Source organism: Phaseolus vulgaris, chromosome 9, assembly GCF_051622355.1.
Source record: "Phaseolus vulgaris cultivar YP4 chromosome 9, ASM5162235v1, whole genome shotgun sequence".
Lineage (NCBI taxonomy): Eukaryota > Viridiplantae > Streptophyta > Magnoliopsida > Fabales > Fabaceae > Phaseolus > Phaseolus vulgaris.
The window spans coordinates 40,249,662-40,267,332 of NC_143506.1; the positions used below are offsets into that span (position 1 = coordinate 40,249,662).

The window sequence follows — 17,671 nt, forward strand, 5'->3', positions numbered from 1 at the left end:
TCGTCAAGGAATTGTTCCAAAAGATTCAGAAAAACTGAAAAAAAATCCTAACTTACTCTTGGACATTATTTGCAAAATAAACATATCATTACAAATCTAAACTAGTAGTAGAGATTCATGTATTAAACTCAAATCTCATATACAGGACCAAATACTTAGCCTATTATTTGATGGGTTTACTTTAACCCAAACCGAATATTGATTGAAATGATATTGTAGATAAGAGGCATGAGAAATATTAAAAAAAATTGTAGCATTTTGAATTAAAAGTAAAGTAAAATAGAAATTGTATTATAGTAGGAAATTATTGGCAGTGATATTAGAAGGAGAGTAGATAAGAAATGAGCATATAAAAGAGTGGGTTTGGGGTTGATAGGAGTTATGGTTTTTAGGATTAAGTATAACATGAGTTGCTCTGAATCCTCAGAAGCAACCATGAAAAAAAGAAGGAAACAAAGGGAAACGGTAATTAACTGTTAAGAAAACAGAGAGATCGACACTGGTGATCCGAGGCACTGAAAAGTGGGTGCAAGATCACAGATAAACTCTTGTAAAAAAAATGAGCTCCATTTCACGCTCCCTCCGAATGCTTCTTCATTGAATCTGAGACAAAATAAATGGTAACTTATGAGTAGTTTTCAAAGACACAACAGAAGGAGTGTCTGCTGAAGGTTATCTTACCTCACACAGACGCAAAGAAAGGGCTGTTAAAAATTGAGGTGGATTTATTAAATCTCTAAAACAATATCTGCAAGAGGAAAAAAGATTTGGTTTGTGTCTCCCAAGTTACTATTTATGTCTTCTCTTCTCTTGTTCCTCCACACATATATATATAAGATAGAAGAGTGAATATGTAGGAAGTTACTGACATTCAGAATCAGTCTTCACCCATTTACAGCCATCATCAGTTTCAGCATCAGCTTTGTCCTCTGCTTCCTCCTCCTCCTCCATCGGCATCTTCTGCCTGTCCTCCAGCCGCTTCTTCAGAGACACTGCCCGAGAACAATGCTGGGACTTTATTTTCTTCTGAAGAATCGTCCTCAAAAGCTGCATAAAAAAACGTTACATTCTATTCACACACATTTCATGCAATGCATGCAAAAGGACTACCCACCTTCTCCATTCTTGACTCCTGTAGCTGAAGGGTATCTCTGAGGCTGGGTGGTGGGGCAAATCCACTTCTACAAACGAACATCTTCTTCAGCAAAAACGAAATTGATTTCTTCCCAATTGCTTTCTTACTGTTCTTTGCACAAATCTCTTTGAATTTACCAAGTATGACACTGAGTGTCTTCTCAATGTCTTCTTCTGTTTCTTGTTTTTCTTCTTCTTCTTCTTCTTCTTCTTCTTCTTCTTCTTCTTCTCGTTCTTGTTTTTGTTCTTCTTCATCATTGCAAAGTACGTTGCTGATTCTCCGATCAACCTCCAAGCTTGATGGGCAATTGAGGAATCTGTCGAGAGGAAGGTGGGCGATTTCTTTCTCCACTTTGGGTTTTTGTCTCAACAGTTTAGTGAGCTCTTTTTGTAGCTTCCCGATTTCTTCAGGAGTGAAGTCAGGTATTTGCTCAGAGGAGGATGGATCCTCTGTAGCCTTCTCTTTTGCTTCATTGTTATTTCCAAATGTACCAATTGCTAGCAACCCATCAGGCCAATCGCTAAATTCTTCTCTTCCCTCTTGTTTTCCATCATCTGACCAGTTCCAAATCAAAACTTTTTTCAATTCATTCTTTTTATTTATTCCTTCACCATAACTTAAACTGAACATGCATTCAAAACTTTCTAATTCAAATTATAATGATTTTTGTTTTTGTTTTTAAAATACTCTTAATGTTTTCTTCTTACTTTGATTCTTTAGTTATTACACAATACTCAATATAATATTTAAAAGTCTATGCAAAATGGAATGGATTGAGGTGGCAAGAGGAATAATATAAGAAAAATAGTTGGATAAAGAAGATAGAATATTATAAGTGACGGAAAGAGGAATGGAAAAACTAGAGTTTATTATAAAAATAGAGTTCTTTATATAAGTTAATCACAAAATATATATTATTATAAATAATAATAGTAATAAGAAAATAGAGGTGGAACACAAATTATAGAAGTTAAGGTTACTGGCATGTGTGTAGGAGGAACAGCCAATACTGAAAAGTTAAACTAGTACTAGAATTAATGTCTTGTAGACAATGACAAGTATTCCGTATGTCCAGGTTCATTTTGTCTACTTAAATACTTTAAAATAAAACTTAATATTAGCCAATCGTAGATAAAATGTCTTTCTACAAAATTTACATAACCAAATTTCTTTTAATCTAATACTGTAGTTCAATGTAAGCATTGCATTGAAGAAATGAAAACTATATGCTTTTAGAATTATTTTAGTAATAATTTAATCCCTCTTTATTCATGTATGTATCAGGTACTAGTATAAGAAAAAAAGTGAGATTAGTTATTGAGTTATCGGGAAAAAAAATACTATACAATTTTATAATATGTAAAAAATAATTCTGATCATATATATCATTATTCTACCAATGGGAAAGTTAGTACGTACTAATCTAAGAAAAAGTATAGGGATATGGAAAATTGATCATATATGACAGCTTAGATCCTTAACTTTCCACTGAAATATCACGTTGTTTATAATTAGAATTATATCACTTTTATCGTCTCCTTTAATTGTAAAAGAATTTTTTTTACGATGTATATAAACAAAATAAGAAATAAATAAGAAATGAAATTAATTATAGGTTACATTATGTATGATTTTAATTATTTTCATTGAAACATAGCATTGGACAAAAACATATATACATGTTTACCTTTGGATCGTAATGATTTTGGGTCGATCTATGATGAAAAGGTTAAAAAATTTAAGAGGAAAGAATTGAAACAAAAATAATGAAGATCTCCTAAGCTTGCTGGGTGCATGGGTGGTTTTTTATTTTATAGATCTGATCGCACATTTCCAAAGATGATAAGTTTCTTCATAAAAGGTCAAAAGCTAAAAGTTTAATTCTGAAATACATAATTAACTCTCTTTTTTCTTCAGGCACTTTAAAAGTTAATTATAACTCAATAACCATTCTGAATATGCATCTAAAAGTATGAACAAGTTATAAAATAAGAATCTAGCTTTGGTAAAGTAAAATATGCAACACATGAAGACATATATATATATACATTCCTTGGTCTCTGTCTTTCTATAGGTTTGGTTCTATTTCTGCCATGGTTAGTTTTGTTGAAAGAGAGAAGGTGGTGTGGTGTGTATTTGAGCAGGCATTATAGAAAAAAAAAAACATGCATTAACCTTGGGAGAAAGAAAAGAAAAATGAATGAAGTAGAAAACTTACAAGTATAAGTGTCTGGTTTTCTGTTATCTTGTTTTCCACCAATTTTATTTTGCATCCAGCTGAGGAACTGAGGCAAATGAGAAGAAAGATATTCATTCATCCATCCATAGAGTGTGTGTGTGGGTGAGAGAGAGAGAAAAGACCTACCTTCATTATGAGATGAATGAATGGGCTTAGAGAGAATGGTAGTGTGGAAGTAGCAGGAAGTTAGAGAAAAAAAAAAGTATATAAGGTGGTGATGGTGGTTGGAAGGTAGTGATTGGAGATGAGTGAAGTGTAAAAAGAAGTAAATATCTTAGTGGTGAGATCTTGGTATTAATTAATTGTGGGAGAGAAATGGATAATGATTATGGTGAGGAATGAATGAATGAAAAAGAGGTATGGGCAGAGGGAATAAGAAAGAAAAGGTTGAATATGGTGATTAGCATATATAAGAATAAGAACGAGTATGTGCGACATTTCAAAGGAAGAAAGAGCACCCACAGTCGCATGGGAATGTCGCTCACTCACCGGACCGATTCCTTGATTTCACCTGCTCCAATTATATTCATAAGTACATCCACTCCACTCTTTCATATTTCACATTTTTATTATAATACTCTTACTTATTACGACAAACAACAATTCTAATATCTAATTTACGAACTCACAACATCAAACCTACAATACGACAATAACAAACCAACCCAATCTTTTCCTAACAATAATTTACTATTTCCTTTTTTTTCTATCATCAAGAATACATAAAATAAAATAAAATATTTAAGAGATGTTCTGACCCTTATACAGACACTTCAGATACACTTTAGGAGTGTCTCAACCCTTATACAGAAAATAGTCAAGGCTAACATGTCCAACATCTGACCTACAAATATACTTCAAACTCTGCAAACTACCAAACCAATTCTCAATTGAAAATAATAGTAAGTCACATCAACAAAAATCATCATCTACCCTATTAGGATCCTTATAATCAGTCTTTACATAATACATAAAAATTATCCCATATTAGAATCAAAAGTTCACTTCCTTCTAGTTACACTAGTTAATACTTACGTCTTTGTAATATGTATTGATTTATAAAAGAAACAATAGTTGTATGTATTTTTTTTATAATAATACTAATAATTATCGTCTTATGCATTTATAACAACAATTACATTTTCAATTATAGTTGTATGTCACATTTATACTATTCTTTTGGGTTGTTGCTATTTTCTCTTTTCCTCATTCTTTTCCACCTTAATTTTTTTATATCATGCTTTATTCTCTTCCTTGTCTTCATCTACCTCGTTTGTTGTTATTTGTATTCTTTGGCTGTTGTTTATGTTCGTTGTTCTCTTTGGGTTGCCATCATAGTCCTTCTCTTCCATGAAGGTTCTTGCGCATTTGCTTAGTTATATATAATGTATAGCCTTGCACTACAAAGAAGTACATTATATGCAAGTTTCAACTGAAAACAATTCAAATATTTGAGACTTGAATATGAGATGAATTACTAATAGTAAAGTATATAGAAAAATATATTTTAGTTTTTACTGAGACTAAAATAATGTATCAATATTAAAATGACACATATAGGAAGATGATTATATTAATAATCATTATTATATCTTGAGCATATGATAATAATTATTAGTTAAATTGTCATTGTTTTTTAAATATATAATGATGGTTGTCGTCATCAAACATATAACTTTTAACAATAACTACATAAATAATAATGTTAAAATTATTATTAAAAAGAGGTTTTAATCATCATTAAAACTTTTTCTATTAGGATTATTCTTCTACTTTTTTTTCGTAATCATAACTTCTCCTTTTAGTTTACGGGTTTAGATAAGTATTTTTTTTTATGAGAAACAAATGGTTGTGAACAAAAGTAGTAAATAATGATTTCAATTTCAAATTAGGAAAATGGATACTAATATGTCCATATTTTTTATCACGAAAGAATGTCACACTTATTTTTTTCTAAATAAATAAAGCACTTAATCTATAATTTGATGATGTAATTTTGGTCCTTCAAAAACTTAGATTGTAAATTTATTCCTATTCTTTAAATTTAGTCATATACTGTAAATTTTTTAATGAAAACAACTAATGTGACATCTAAAAAGATAAGTATATTTCTGATTTTTATATTTTTCACAAGTTACATTACTTAAGGGTAGAATCTTCAATTTATTGTTATATTAAATCTTAACAAAAGTTTTTTTTTTATCAATAAATTGAAGCAATGAATTAATAAATAAAATTGATACATTTCAAGACTGCAGAATTTTAACAAAAGTGACACTACCTTTTTGTTGAGAAAGTTACATATCATCTTGCTAGAGAATGCTTTTGTGAGAAATTTAACTTATTTCAAAAAAATATTGTTTCCTAATTAAAATTGTTATTTAACTTATAGCATGAATGATATAGTAGAATTGATTAAAAAAGTTGTTTAGGATATAAAAGTGTTCCTCGAGATGGAGGAAATGAGGATATTGGGTTGTAAGGCATGTGGAATAGCGAATGAACGTGCATGGGGTTTGGGTTCATTCTTAACCTCAAACCAAACTTACCAATTCTGGAAAAGCTAGCACATGAAAAAAGGTAACCAAACTTACCAATTCTGGAAAGCCATGCACATGAAAAAGGTAACTTATGATTGTTTCCACTTCCTTATCCTTATCTTCTGCGCCTTTTATCTCTCATTTCTTAATTAGGCTAATCAAATTCTTCTATAACTTTTTTTTTTCCAATTCATAATATACTCAAACCTCACAAAATGGCAACCTGTAAAAGTGTTCTTTAAGAAAATTAGTTAAAAATAATAATTTTATGATTAATTTGTTTTGTTGTTTGAAAAAATCTTCTTCTCATATTTAAATATAGTGAGATTTTGATATTTATGAATGTTTACACTAAGTAAGACAAATTACTAGTTATAAATTTCAAGTATTTATTATTATTATTATTATTATTATGACTTTAAGTTTATTGAGATAGTATTACTAGATCAATCAATGCATTTGAGGTAGTATTTGTTTTAGAGTTTGAATTTTGGAATTTGAAGGTTTCATAATGATTTTATTTTTAAAAGACACTTAGAAGGATTAAGAAAGAAATATAAATGTAAATTGTTCTTAATCTCGACTTCTAAACAATGAAAAATCTATTACATGTATCGAAACAATAATAATAATAATAATAATTATTATTATTATTATTATCGGAAACACAGGCGCTAAAACGTCTTTGCGTCTGCATTTTTTTTTTATTACTATATTTTATATTATTATGTATTCATATCTTTTAAATATCAAATATCACTAAGTAAAAATAAGATAGAAACATTTTATCTCATCATTTATGAGTTTCAACTTACTATTTTAATAGTTAAGTTGCAGTAAAAAATATATTAAACAAATTTAAATTTATAACACAATAAACATAACCAAATTTGATTTGTTATTACTAACATAAAACTAAAAAAGAGAAATATAATAATGAAAAGAAAGAAAAAGAATAAGATGAGAAACTCCGTAACAAATCTTAAGAAAATATTTATTTTCTAACCCCTTTCATCTCTCCGCAAGAATGTCGTATTCAGAATGCATTCATCATCTCCGTCTATGCCCACATCAACAATGGTGTCAAGATAACTCTGTACATGTGCAGTATTCCGCCTAAGATGAAAAGTAGAGTAAAAAAATAAAAATGATAAAAATGAGTAACATTAACAATTAAACAACCAAAAAAAGAAAACTCACTTACATAGACTAACGTGGGATGCATGCTCTTCTTCTCACTCTTATCTTGAAGAATGAATCTTTTTATCTAATGGAAGCTATGTAACACAGACACTGATACGACACGGACACGAAGATACGTAAAATCTCTAAAATGTAGGACACGAAGACACAAATCTATATATTATATAATTATGAATTATATAAATTGACAATAAAGATTTTATGTGCACAAGTATGTTCCAGATTATTTTTTGGAACAGAAAGATGTTTTTCATGACTGGTTTACAAGGATTTATTTCTTATTTTTATAATCATAATAACAATTTATACAATAAAGTTTGAATTTTTTAAAATTAATATATTTTTCCTTTTTAAAATTGTGTTAGAACCATACTAAAATTGTCAAAAATCTAATAAATACTTTTTAAATTGGACACTTCACGGATACGTGTCCTACAAGTGTCATACGAGTGTCAGTGTCCGATACGAGTATTGGACACCGACACGCCATTTAAGAGGAGTGTCCGAGCTTCATAGAATGAAAGTGATATGAACAGAATAGATAAAGTAAGAAAGAGGGAGGAGAGAAAAAAATAATAAAAATTCCAAATATAAACTCAAATTGAAAAGAAATTGTAAGTGAAAACCGAAGAAATAAAGATATATTTCAAAAAACTAAATTCAAAACTGTTTTACGTTCAAAACAGAGTTATATATATCAAAAACAGTTATGGAGATATAAATATATATAAAAAAAACAATTATGGGAGGAATTCCCATTATATATACGTATCCGCATTTTTTATTTCTATTTCTTTAGTATTTTTTTTATTTTTCAAAAACAATTTCTCTTACTAACATTAAAATGAGAAGTTAAAGATTATACAATTAAAGAGTAGTGTGTATCCGCATTTTTTATTTCTCTTTCTTTAGTATTTTTTTATTCTTCAAAAACAATTTCTCTTAATAACATTAAAATGAGAAGTTAAAGAGTATACAGTTAAAGAGTAGGTTAATAAACGTAATTAAAAGTTACATATGGTAGAGAGAATGAATGAATTTTCAAAATTTAAAATTCAAAATTATTATTTGAATTCAAAACCATCTCTCAAGATAGAAAATAATTAAATAGAATTTGAGTTTCATATTTTTTTATAATTTTTAATATTTTATTAATTATGGGTAAAAATATATGTATTTGGTAATAGTTAAAATTTATTTAAAACTACAAAATCAACTGAAAAAATAATTAAATATAATTTGAGTTTCATATTTTTTTAATAATTTTTAATATTTTATCAATTATAGGAATTAAACCAATATTTTTCATTAGGTTTATAAACAACCAATAATATATGACAATCATTTCAATACATATGACACCATTAAACAATAAACCAAAAATTCATCCTCAATTGTTTGAAAAATATTATATACAAAAGAAGAAAATGCAATGAAGAGACTCGTTTAAATTGTTCTCATCTTTCGCACCCAAATCTAATGTTCCTTTGTGTTAGAACCTTACGATTGGGGGAGTGAACGCAACAATCCTTCTCTGATTCCTCTATTTTGCTATGAATATTAACTCTCTACAATTAACAAATAAAAAACAAACAAAATATTAGTATAACATGTAAAACATAGATTTAAGAACATGATGACATACCTTCTCTACATAATGCTTTCTCTACATAATGCTCTCTGGTGAGAGAACCTATTTTGAAGGTAGTCTCTAAAATCATAACTTTATGAAAAGTTAAGATGATTTCAAAAATCGAAACCTAAAAGAAGAAAATATAGAGGAAGAGCAAAGATAAAGAAATGGTGATGAAAAAAAACTTAAAAATCAAATTGGAAGTAACTTTTCCATAAAATATGAGGAAATGAGAATATAGTTTAGTTAATGTTTTGTATGATTTCATTTAAATCCATAAAATTGTTACCAAAAAGGGTCTTATGATGACTTTCATCATATACTTTTGTCTCCTCTTGTTGAGTCCTTCTTATCCCTCTAGTCACATGTTTCAATCACAATTTCAGAAGACAAATTAGTGTTTTACAAATTGAAGTGCATATAAAGAGAATTACTTATTGTTGTGATGAAGCGCGCAACTTTTGAGTCTTTTCGTTCCCTCTAGTCACAAACTTCAATTACAATTTCATGAAACAAATGTCAAATTAGGGTTTCAGAAAGATTAATCAAAGAAATGAAAGTATGATTTTACATGAAAGTGAAAAGGAAAGAGAAAAGAAAGTGAGAAGTATGGTAAAAAAAAAATGTGTTATGTGTAGTGGAGAGAGAAAGTGGGAAGTAGGTACCTATACAGGAGAGAGAAAGTGGGAAGTAGGATACGTGCGTATGTGTAGTGGAGAATCATAAAATCTGTTTCTTAAATCAATTTTAAAATTCTACAATTTTAATAAAAAAAGAATATCAGTTTAAATCAGAAAAGTAACGTATCAAATCTCCACTCTCCTGCTAAAGTGGTCCACAAAATATTACAAATATCTTTAATTTTTTATTTAATATAAAAGAAGATCTTTAAAATTAAAAAAATTATTATTAAATAAAGATAAAATGAAAAAAAAAATTAAGAGCAGTTAAGAGGAGAATAAGAAATGACACGATGACCATAATATAATAATAAAATTAAATATTAATATAAGGATAAAATAGAAGAAAAAAAATAAGAGCAGTTAAGAGGAGAATCCCTTAATATATAGGTATAGAAGTATAAATTATTATTGTGTAAAAACATATGATTTAGTTAGAAGTGTTAAAAAATATATCATTAAATTATAAATGAGTGTTATAGAAATGGATAAAAAGAATAGAATATTATTGGTGTTTATCACCACTAACATTATTATAATAAAATATTAACACCACCCATTTTAGAATGGAGTAAAAATGGAAAAGGAATGAAAAGAAGGGAAAGTAAATGAATATGAGATTATTTAGATCGAAGAGAAGTGAGCGGGTAGGATAATTTGTAGTAGATTTTATTAATGTGATAGAATAAATTTGGTTGTATATTAATATATTTATAAAATAAATTAAAATAATTTGATGTAAAAGATAAAATTTCAAAAATATTAATTAAACTTAAAATAAATTTTAAATTCAAAATTATTTTAAAATTTTAATAAATAAACAAATAAAATTATATTTCACAATAAAAATATATTTAAATAAATCATCAAAATTTTAATAAATTATTTTTTTCATTTCTTATTTTAATATTTTTATTTTAATTATTAATTTTATAATAATAAAATATAGTTATAAATATTAAAATTATTATGTAATAAATATCAATTTAAAAATGTATAGTAAAATTATTTTTCTTTTCTTAGGAGATTAATTATTAAATATTAAAACAATTCATTTTAAAAATATTAAAATTCAAATTATTTTGTTTATTTTTATAATATTATGTATTTTAATTATTTACCATATTATAGCTTTAAAATAAATATTTTATAATATTTATTTAAACATAATCAATTATATTCAAAGATATAATTAATTATATTTAAAAAATATAATAAAATATTAACTTATTCTTCTTATGGGTTCTTATAGTTCTTCATTTGACATTTTAGGTCACCCATCTGCAAAGTCATGATTTTACCGTTATTTTTGAAAGTTATAAGGAATTAGTCATTGGTTCGTTGTCGTTGAAGCGTCGGCCAAATAGATTTTGACTTGCAGGCGTCAGGTTTGGAATCTTGAACGGTAGAATTTTATGACTTTTCATTTTAACGTCTACCTCCAACACATATTAAACTATTAATTCTATTCTTTTTCTACTTTATTAAATCAATATATGCTTTTAATTCTTTCTTCAATAAGTCTTTTATATATTCAATTTTTTTATTTTTAAATATTTTTTTTTTTACTTTTGTCTTTGATTAGAGAAAATTTCAGTTTTTAAATTTTTAAATATATTTAGCGTTAAGAAATAGTTCATAAAATATGTGATATTTGTTAGTGGATAGTAGTTGAGGTTATTTCTTAACCTAAGTTTACTAGGATTTTTTTTCAGTTGATATATTTTTCTTTATTAACACATGTTGAGGTTATTTAAAATTTTCAATTAGTTAGGGATTTTTTTTAAGTCTTTTATTTATTTATTTTTAACTAATTATTTTAATCACTATTGACTTAAAATTAGTCGATTAATAAATTCAATACTATCAATCAAAAAGTAATTTTTATCAATAATTACCACAAAAATATTTAACTAGCATATAGGTCAGAAAAATAATCTTACTAATATCCATGAGAAATTTTAATTAACATTTTTCAAAAATAACCTCGTTAGTATTGGTAAAGAATTTTTTTGACTAATATTTAAGAAATAATCCCAACCTATTTTGGAAGCAATGTTAGTTGAAAATAACTCCAAGTAACATTGACTAAACATGACCTCAACTAACATTAACAAAAACAAAATCATATTTAATACTAACTTAGAAATTGTTAATATTGACCAAAATTAAGAAATAACTTTTGATAATTGTTACTGAAAAATAATTATGTTTACCTTCAATTAGTCAAAAAATAATGTGAAGCTTGTTATAATATTATAATGTTGATTGGATTGACTATGTATTTGAGTTGAAATAAAATTGATAAGAAAAATTAAACTTGTATATCTCTGACTTTGATTCATTGGACTAAACCACCTACCACTTCTTATTCAACCATGTCAAATATTTCAAAGGAAAGTGTTTATGAAAATTAGAAGTCAAAACTTCTGAAATGTTTACAAATTGTAGAACAGGTTTCCAGCTAATTTCTGTTTAAATTCCCCAACAATTCCATTGTATAAATAAATATTTTTTTTTTGTATGGCTTTGGACCCATATGGTGGTCATTTGGATTGAGAGTAATTATTTTTCTTTTTTTCAAAACAATTATTTTATTAAATAATTAAGGGGATTATTTGATAGTAAAAAATGGAATTTAACTATTGAGGAATTAGTTGTTAATGATAGTTAGATATGAGAAATGATATGTTGGTGAGTGATATCCTACTTGAATGAATCCTAAGTCTATTGATCTTCTTTTTAATTCTATATGTGTATTATATTAACTTACATTATATTTTATTTATTTCAATTAAAAAACCAATTATAATTAAAAAAATGGAACTTTGTGAATATAGATTAGCTCATTATATGCTGCTAAAGAGCTTTGGCAGGAATTTTGTGGATGGAACAAGAAATACATGTGTAACAGTCATTAATGTTAATTATGTAACCAGCAGAGACTTTTAAGTTATTGTTGTACAATTGTTTTTTGTTTCATATATTCTTTTAATGATTTTTTTGTAATGACTTCTAAAACACCACAATGATGAATTGCCATGGTCTAGATTTCTATTATGGTAGATGATCATAATATTGAAAGCATTAGACGATGAGTGTAAAACTAAAGGATGATTAGTTAGCCCATAAGAAATGATGATGTAGTGTAATGAAAGAACTGTTTCAACAAACATCACTTTTGTCATTCTTTATTTTGAATATATATGAGGTGAAAATGAATTACAGACTGCAACAATTGGTTTAAAGATTGTTTTGTTATGCATTTTTGACACTAAGGAAAGGAAAATATTTTGTGCTCTCTCCTTTTTGCTTCAAAAGGTACCATTGAGTTCATAACTTGACTTAAAGCATTCTTCTATTTGTACCAATCATTGCTTTTATAACAAAAGTTTGATTACAGAAGTCAATAAAAATGTTAATGCTGTAGCTTGTTTTCGAAAACCTTTTTGTACTTCGCAATGTATTATGTGAATTTTATAGTAATATTTTAAAAGTCGTTTTATACATAATTAATCGATAATGTGAAAAGTTTTAAGTTGACGGTGTGTACAAATGAAGTGTTATTGTATAAAAATAGATGATGGGTTGATTTATTTAAAATTATAAAAAGGGATTCTGGAATAAAATCATAAAAAAGAAAAGAGAAGAAAGGTATCTAATGTTAAGTTTGTGAGGAGGATTGAATTCACACTCCTTACATATTTGCATCGGATATAATTAATATGAAACGTATTGAGGGACAAGAGAATAGTACTTGGGTTATAATTAAATTAAATATAAATATAATATAAAAATAGTTTTGTTTCTCATCCACGCGGAGTTTTTATTATACCTAAGAAAATGGTTTTGACTTGGTAGCCCTTTCTGGGAGAAAATATAAGGTTCAGAAAGAAAATAAATATGGAGGGAAGAACTCACCCTCATACTAAACTATTTCTTCTTTCTTCTTTCTTCTTTCTTCTTTCTTCTTCTTCTTTCTGCCCTAAACATAAAAACAAACTGAACTCAACTCTTCTTCCGTTGTGAAAAAGAAGCAGCAAACATGCCCATGGCTCTTGCAAACCAGCTCACGGGTTTGACCTCGTTTGCTTCTTCCAATTTGCTTCTTCACAGTAATCCTATGTTGCTTCCTTTCCAGAACACAAGAAGGGGTACGAGGTTCAGAAAAACAGCAAGGTTTCCTGTGGCAGCTATCAGTCAGAATTTTATGAAGACCACCCTTAGAGTGCATGCAGAGAAGGCAGTGCAATTCAAGGTCAGAGCTGTGGTAACAGTGAGGAACAAGATCAGAGAGGATTTCAGAGAAACCATGCTGAAGCATTTGGACGCCATCAGTGATAGAATAGGAACAAGAAATGTTGTTCTGGAGCTTATCAGCAACGACATTGATCCAAGTAAGCCTATCACAATTACTTCCCACCTCTCTCTGCATAAAACACGATCATAGGAACTAGTATATAAAACTATAGCACTTCTTAGAAAACTCCTTTCTTCGATCAAATATTCTTTTTCTCCCATTTAACTGCTTGGCAATCATTGAATTTGTGCTTCTTAGAAACGAAATCGCCAAAGAAGAGCAACAAAGCAGCCCTAAAGGACTGGTCCAAGAAATCCAGTGTGAAAGCAGAGAGAGTTAATTATACAACCGAATTCATTGTGGACTCGAATTTTGGAGTCCCTGGAGCTATTGCTGTGACAAACAAACACCAAAGAGAGTTCTTCTTGGAAAGTATAGTGATCGAAGGGTTTGTGAGTGGAGCAGTTCATTTTCCCTGCAACTCATGGGTACAAGGAGAGAGAATATTCTTTTCTAACAAGGTAACCAACTTGGAAAGGTCAAAGCATTTTTAATTTTAAATTGCTAGTTATATTTCTTTAATGGTAACCAGTTGAACGTGCATTCCTTTTATTATTATCCAAAATTTTCAACTTTCAATTGTAGACTCAGCTGCTTTGGTATTATTTTACATCAAAGAAAAAGTCTTCCTCAATAATCACAAGTTGCAAATCGTAAACAAGCAGCCATAGATTATTATACCCGTAGAATGAGTTTACAGAATTCTTATTGACCAATGCTGGGTTAATTTAAGCTCAACTACCGACAACATGGACGCTACCCAATTTAATACACCCACTCACTCACAGAAAGATAGAACTCGTAATTTATTGCGTACAAGTTGTTTGATATTTTATTCTGTTAATTAATCTAATTTATTTGGTCAGGCATATTTACCTTGTGACACACCTGGTGGGCTTAGAGTATTGAGGGAGAAGGAGTTGATAAGTCTTAGAGGTGATGGGAAAGGAGTTAGAAAATTGTCTGATAGAATATATGATTTCGACACATACAACGATTTGGGTAATCCAGATGCAGGAATTGAGCTTACCAGACCCATTCTTGGTGGAACCCAAAACCATCCATACCCAAGACGCTGTCGTACTGGTCGCGCCCCCACTGATACAGGTAACATCAACAACTCAATCACTATTTCTTTTCTAATTCTACATAAAATATATACTTTTCATTGTGTTGTGTTTTAACTTTTACGTACGTTGGCATAACACTGTAAATTGCGTGTTACAGATATGCATGCAGAGAGTCGTGTGGAGTTGCCACAGCCTATGTACGTACCAAGAGACGAGCAATTCGACGAGTCTAAACTGAACACATTCGTAATCAAGAGGCTCAAGGCAGTGCTGCATAACTTGATCCCTGGCCTTAAGGCTAGTCTTTCTGCTAATAACCATGACTTCAACAGATTTTCAGACTTTGACGACCTTTACAATGATGGCCAGTCCTTGCAAGATGACATTATAAAGAAAATCCCATTCTCACAAGTGGTCACAAAGATACAGCAATGCACCCAGGGACTTCTCAAGTATGACACTCCCAAAATTATTTCCAGTGAGTGTCCATTGCGTTTTCCTTCATAACTAAAGCTCCCTTTTTTACCTCTTTGCTGAAATATTTCAATTTTAGATTTCATTGGTTAGATAAGAGATATATGCCTACCCATTATAATCTGTTTAATTCTGTCTAAGATTGTTTCATTCATGCTATCGTTGATTATATTGTTTAGGATGTGGACTAATATATAATTGTTAATGTAACCAAGGTGATTAAACTAATGATCTGATGTGTTTATGATACAGAGGACAAGTTTGCCTGGCTTCGAGATGACGAATTCGCCAGGCAAGCAATAGCAGGAGTCAACCCTATTAACATTGAGCGGCTTCAAGTTTTCCCACCTGTCAGCAAACTTGACCCGGAAATTTATGGCCACCAAGAGTCTGCACTGAAAGAAGAGCATATTTTGGGACAACTTAATGGCGTGACCGTGCAAGAGGTACTCCTCAAAGTCCTCGATAAAATAACTAACAATGTTTTGTCGCCAAATTCCATGAGTTATCTTAAAACAATTGGGACCCTAACACTAAATTTTTTACTTCGAATTTGTCAGGCAATAGAGGCAAATAAGCTGTTTATGATAGATTATCACGATGTCTATGTTCCATTTGTTGACGGGATCAATGCCCTTGAAGGTAGAAAATCCTATGCTACCCGCACCATATTTTTCTTGACACCGCTTGGCACTCTGAAACCAATTGCTATAGAACTTAGCCTCGGACCAAGTTCGGGATCGAAACGCATAGTTACCCCTCCTGTGGATGCAACTACATATTGGAAGTGGCAGCTTGCCAAAGCTCATGTTTGTGCCAATGATGCTGGTGTGCACCAACTTGTTAACCATTGGTAAGCGAATCCGGAAGTGCTTCATATATTTTATTTAACTACAATTTGATTACATCTTGTTGGTTAAAAATAATTGTTTGGTAAACTGTATACAGGTTACGCACACATGCCTGCACGGAACCATTTATACTGTCTGCTCATAGACAATTAAGTGCAATGCATCCTGTTTTTAAGCTGTTGGATCCACACATGAGGTACACACTGGATATCAATGCTTTAGCTCGCCAGAAACTGATCAATGCTGATGGAATCATCGAGTCTAGTTTTACACCTGGGCGCTACTGCGCGGAGATCAGTTCTGCTGCATACAAGAACTTGTGGCGCTTTGACATGGAGGGCCTTCCCGCAGATCTCATACGCAGGTTAATTTTTTTATTTTATAAAAACTTTCATGTTATGAAAGAACACACATTTTCTGAGTTGAACGAATCTTATAAATGAATCTGATTGCATGATTCATCCCTGCAGGGGAATGGCGGTACCTGACGCAACACAACCAAATGGTGTAAAGCTGGTAATAGAAGACTACCCGTACGCTGCGGATGGGCTTATGGTGTGGTCTGCAATTGAGAACTGGGTTGGCGCCTATGTGAAGCACTACTACGGCCATCCAAGCCAGATTTGCAACGACAGGGAGCTACAAGCATGGTACTCTGAGGCAATCAATGTGGGGCATGCTGATCTAAGGCATCAAAGGTGGTGGCCGACCTTGAATAGCAGTGAGGATCTTGTGTCTATACTTACCACCTTGATTTGGACGGTGTCCGCACAGCATGCAGCTATTAATTTTGGGCAGTACCCTTACGGAGGTTATGTGCCGAATCGTCCTCCGCTGATGAGAAGATTAATCCCAGAAGACGAAGAGGAAAAAAAGAGTGAAAAAAAAGCGAATTTCATGGCAGATCCAGAAAAGTATTTCCTAAATGCCCTGCCCAGCTTGTTACAAGCTACAAAGTATATGGCCATAGTTGACACACTCTCTACACACTCACCTGACGAGGAGTATTTGGGGGAGCGGCATCAGTCATCGATATGGTCAGGTGATGCAGAGATGATCGAGGCATTCTACAGATTCTCGGGAGAAATGAGAGGGATAGAAAAGGAGATTGAGCGAAGGAACTCTGATCCAACACTCAGAAACCGGTGTGGCCCAGGGGTTTTACCTTACGAGTTACTTGCACCTACTTCTCCACCCGGCGTTACATGCAGAGGGATTCCTAATAGTGTCTCCACCTAAAAACCAAAACCAAAAACCTCACTTTTCTCATATCTAGCTTAGATCACTAATTCACGGAAACAACTTTACTGTGAATGTGATTGTAATTATGAACTTGTATCTACTGTCATATATATTCATTCCCTCAAATGAATTTTATTAAATAAATCATTTTTTAATTTCTCTGATATTCCTTCTCCCCTCCTTTCTCCGTGTTGCAATTGAGAGGTTGAAGTTATTTATAGACAAAAAAACACTATAAATTAAA

At 30.1% G+C, this 17,671-nt stretch overlaps 2 protein-coding genes across 3 annotated transcripts; one reads left to right on the top strand and one right to left on the bottom strand.

The window, feature by feature from the left end:
* Nucleotides 1–270: 270 nt before the first annotated feature.
* Nucleotides 271–3,851, bottom strand: LOC137820878 (protein NEGATIVE GRAVITROPIC RESPONSE OF ROOTS). Of its 2 annotated transcripts, XM_068625177.2 has the most exons (6): nucleotides 3,501–3,849; nucleotides 3,354–3,420; nucleotides 1,115–1,689; nucleotides 870–1,047; nucleotides 682–748; nucleotides 271–603 (listed from the first exon to the last, which is right to left on the bottom strand). In XM_068625177.2, exons 1-5 carry the CDS (start codon nucleotides 3,504–3,506, stop codon nucleotides 729–731), a joined length of 846 nt encoding a protein of 281 aa, XP_068481278.2. In that variant the 5' UTR covers nucleotides 3,507–3,849; the 3' UTR covers nucleotides 271–603; nucleotides 682–728. The 2 variants fall into 2 exon arrangements, with proteins under 2 accessions (XP_068481278.2, XP_090152014.1); XM_090295888.1 differs by lacking the exon at nucleotides 682–748 and having other exon boundaries at nucleotides 3,501–3,851.
* A 9,460-nt stretch (nucleotides 3,852–13,311) lies between these two features.
* On the top strand, nucleotides 13,312–17,591 carry LOC137820422 (linoleate 13S-lipoxygenase 3-1, chloroplastic). Its single transcript, XM_068624508.1, has 8 exons — nucleotides 13,312–13,827; nucleotides 13,989–14,251; nucleotides 14,657–14,897; nucleotides 15,018–15,338; nucleotides 15,587–15,780; nucleotides 15,895–16,187; nucleotides 16,283–16,549; nucleotides 16,656–17,591. The coding sequence occupies exons 1-8, from the start codon at nucleotides 13,476–13,478 to the stop codon at nucleotides 17,422–17,424; spliced, it is 2,700 nt and encodes an 899-aa protein (XP_068480609.1). The 5' UTR covers nucleotides 13,312–13,475; the 3' UTR covers nucleotides 17,425–17,591.
* The last annotated feature ends 80 nt before the right edge of the window (nucleotides 17,592–17,671 follow it).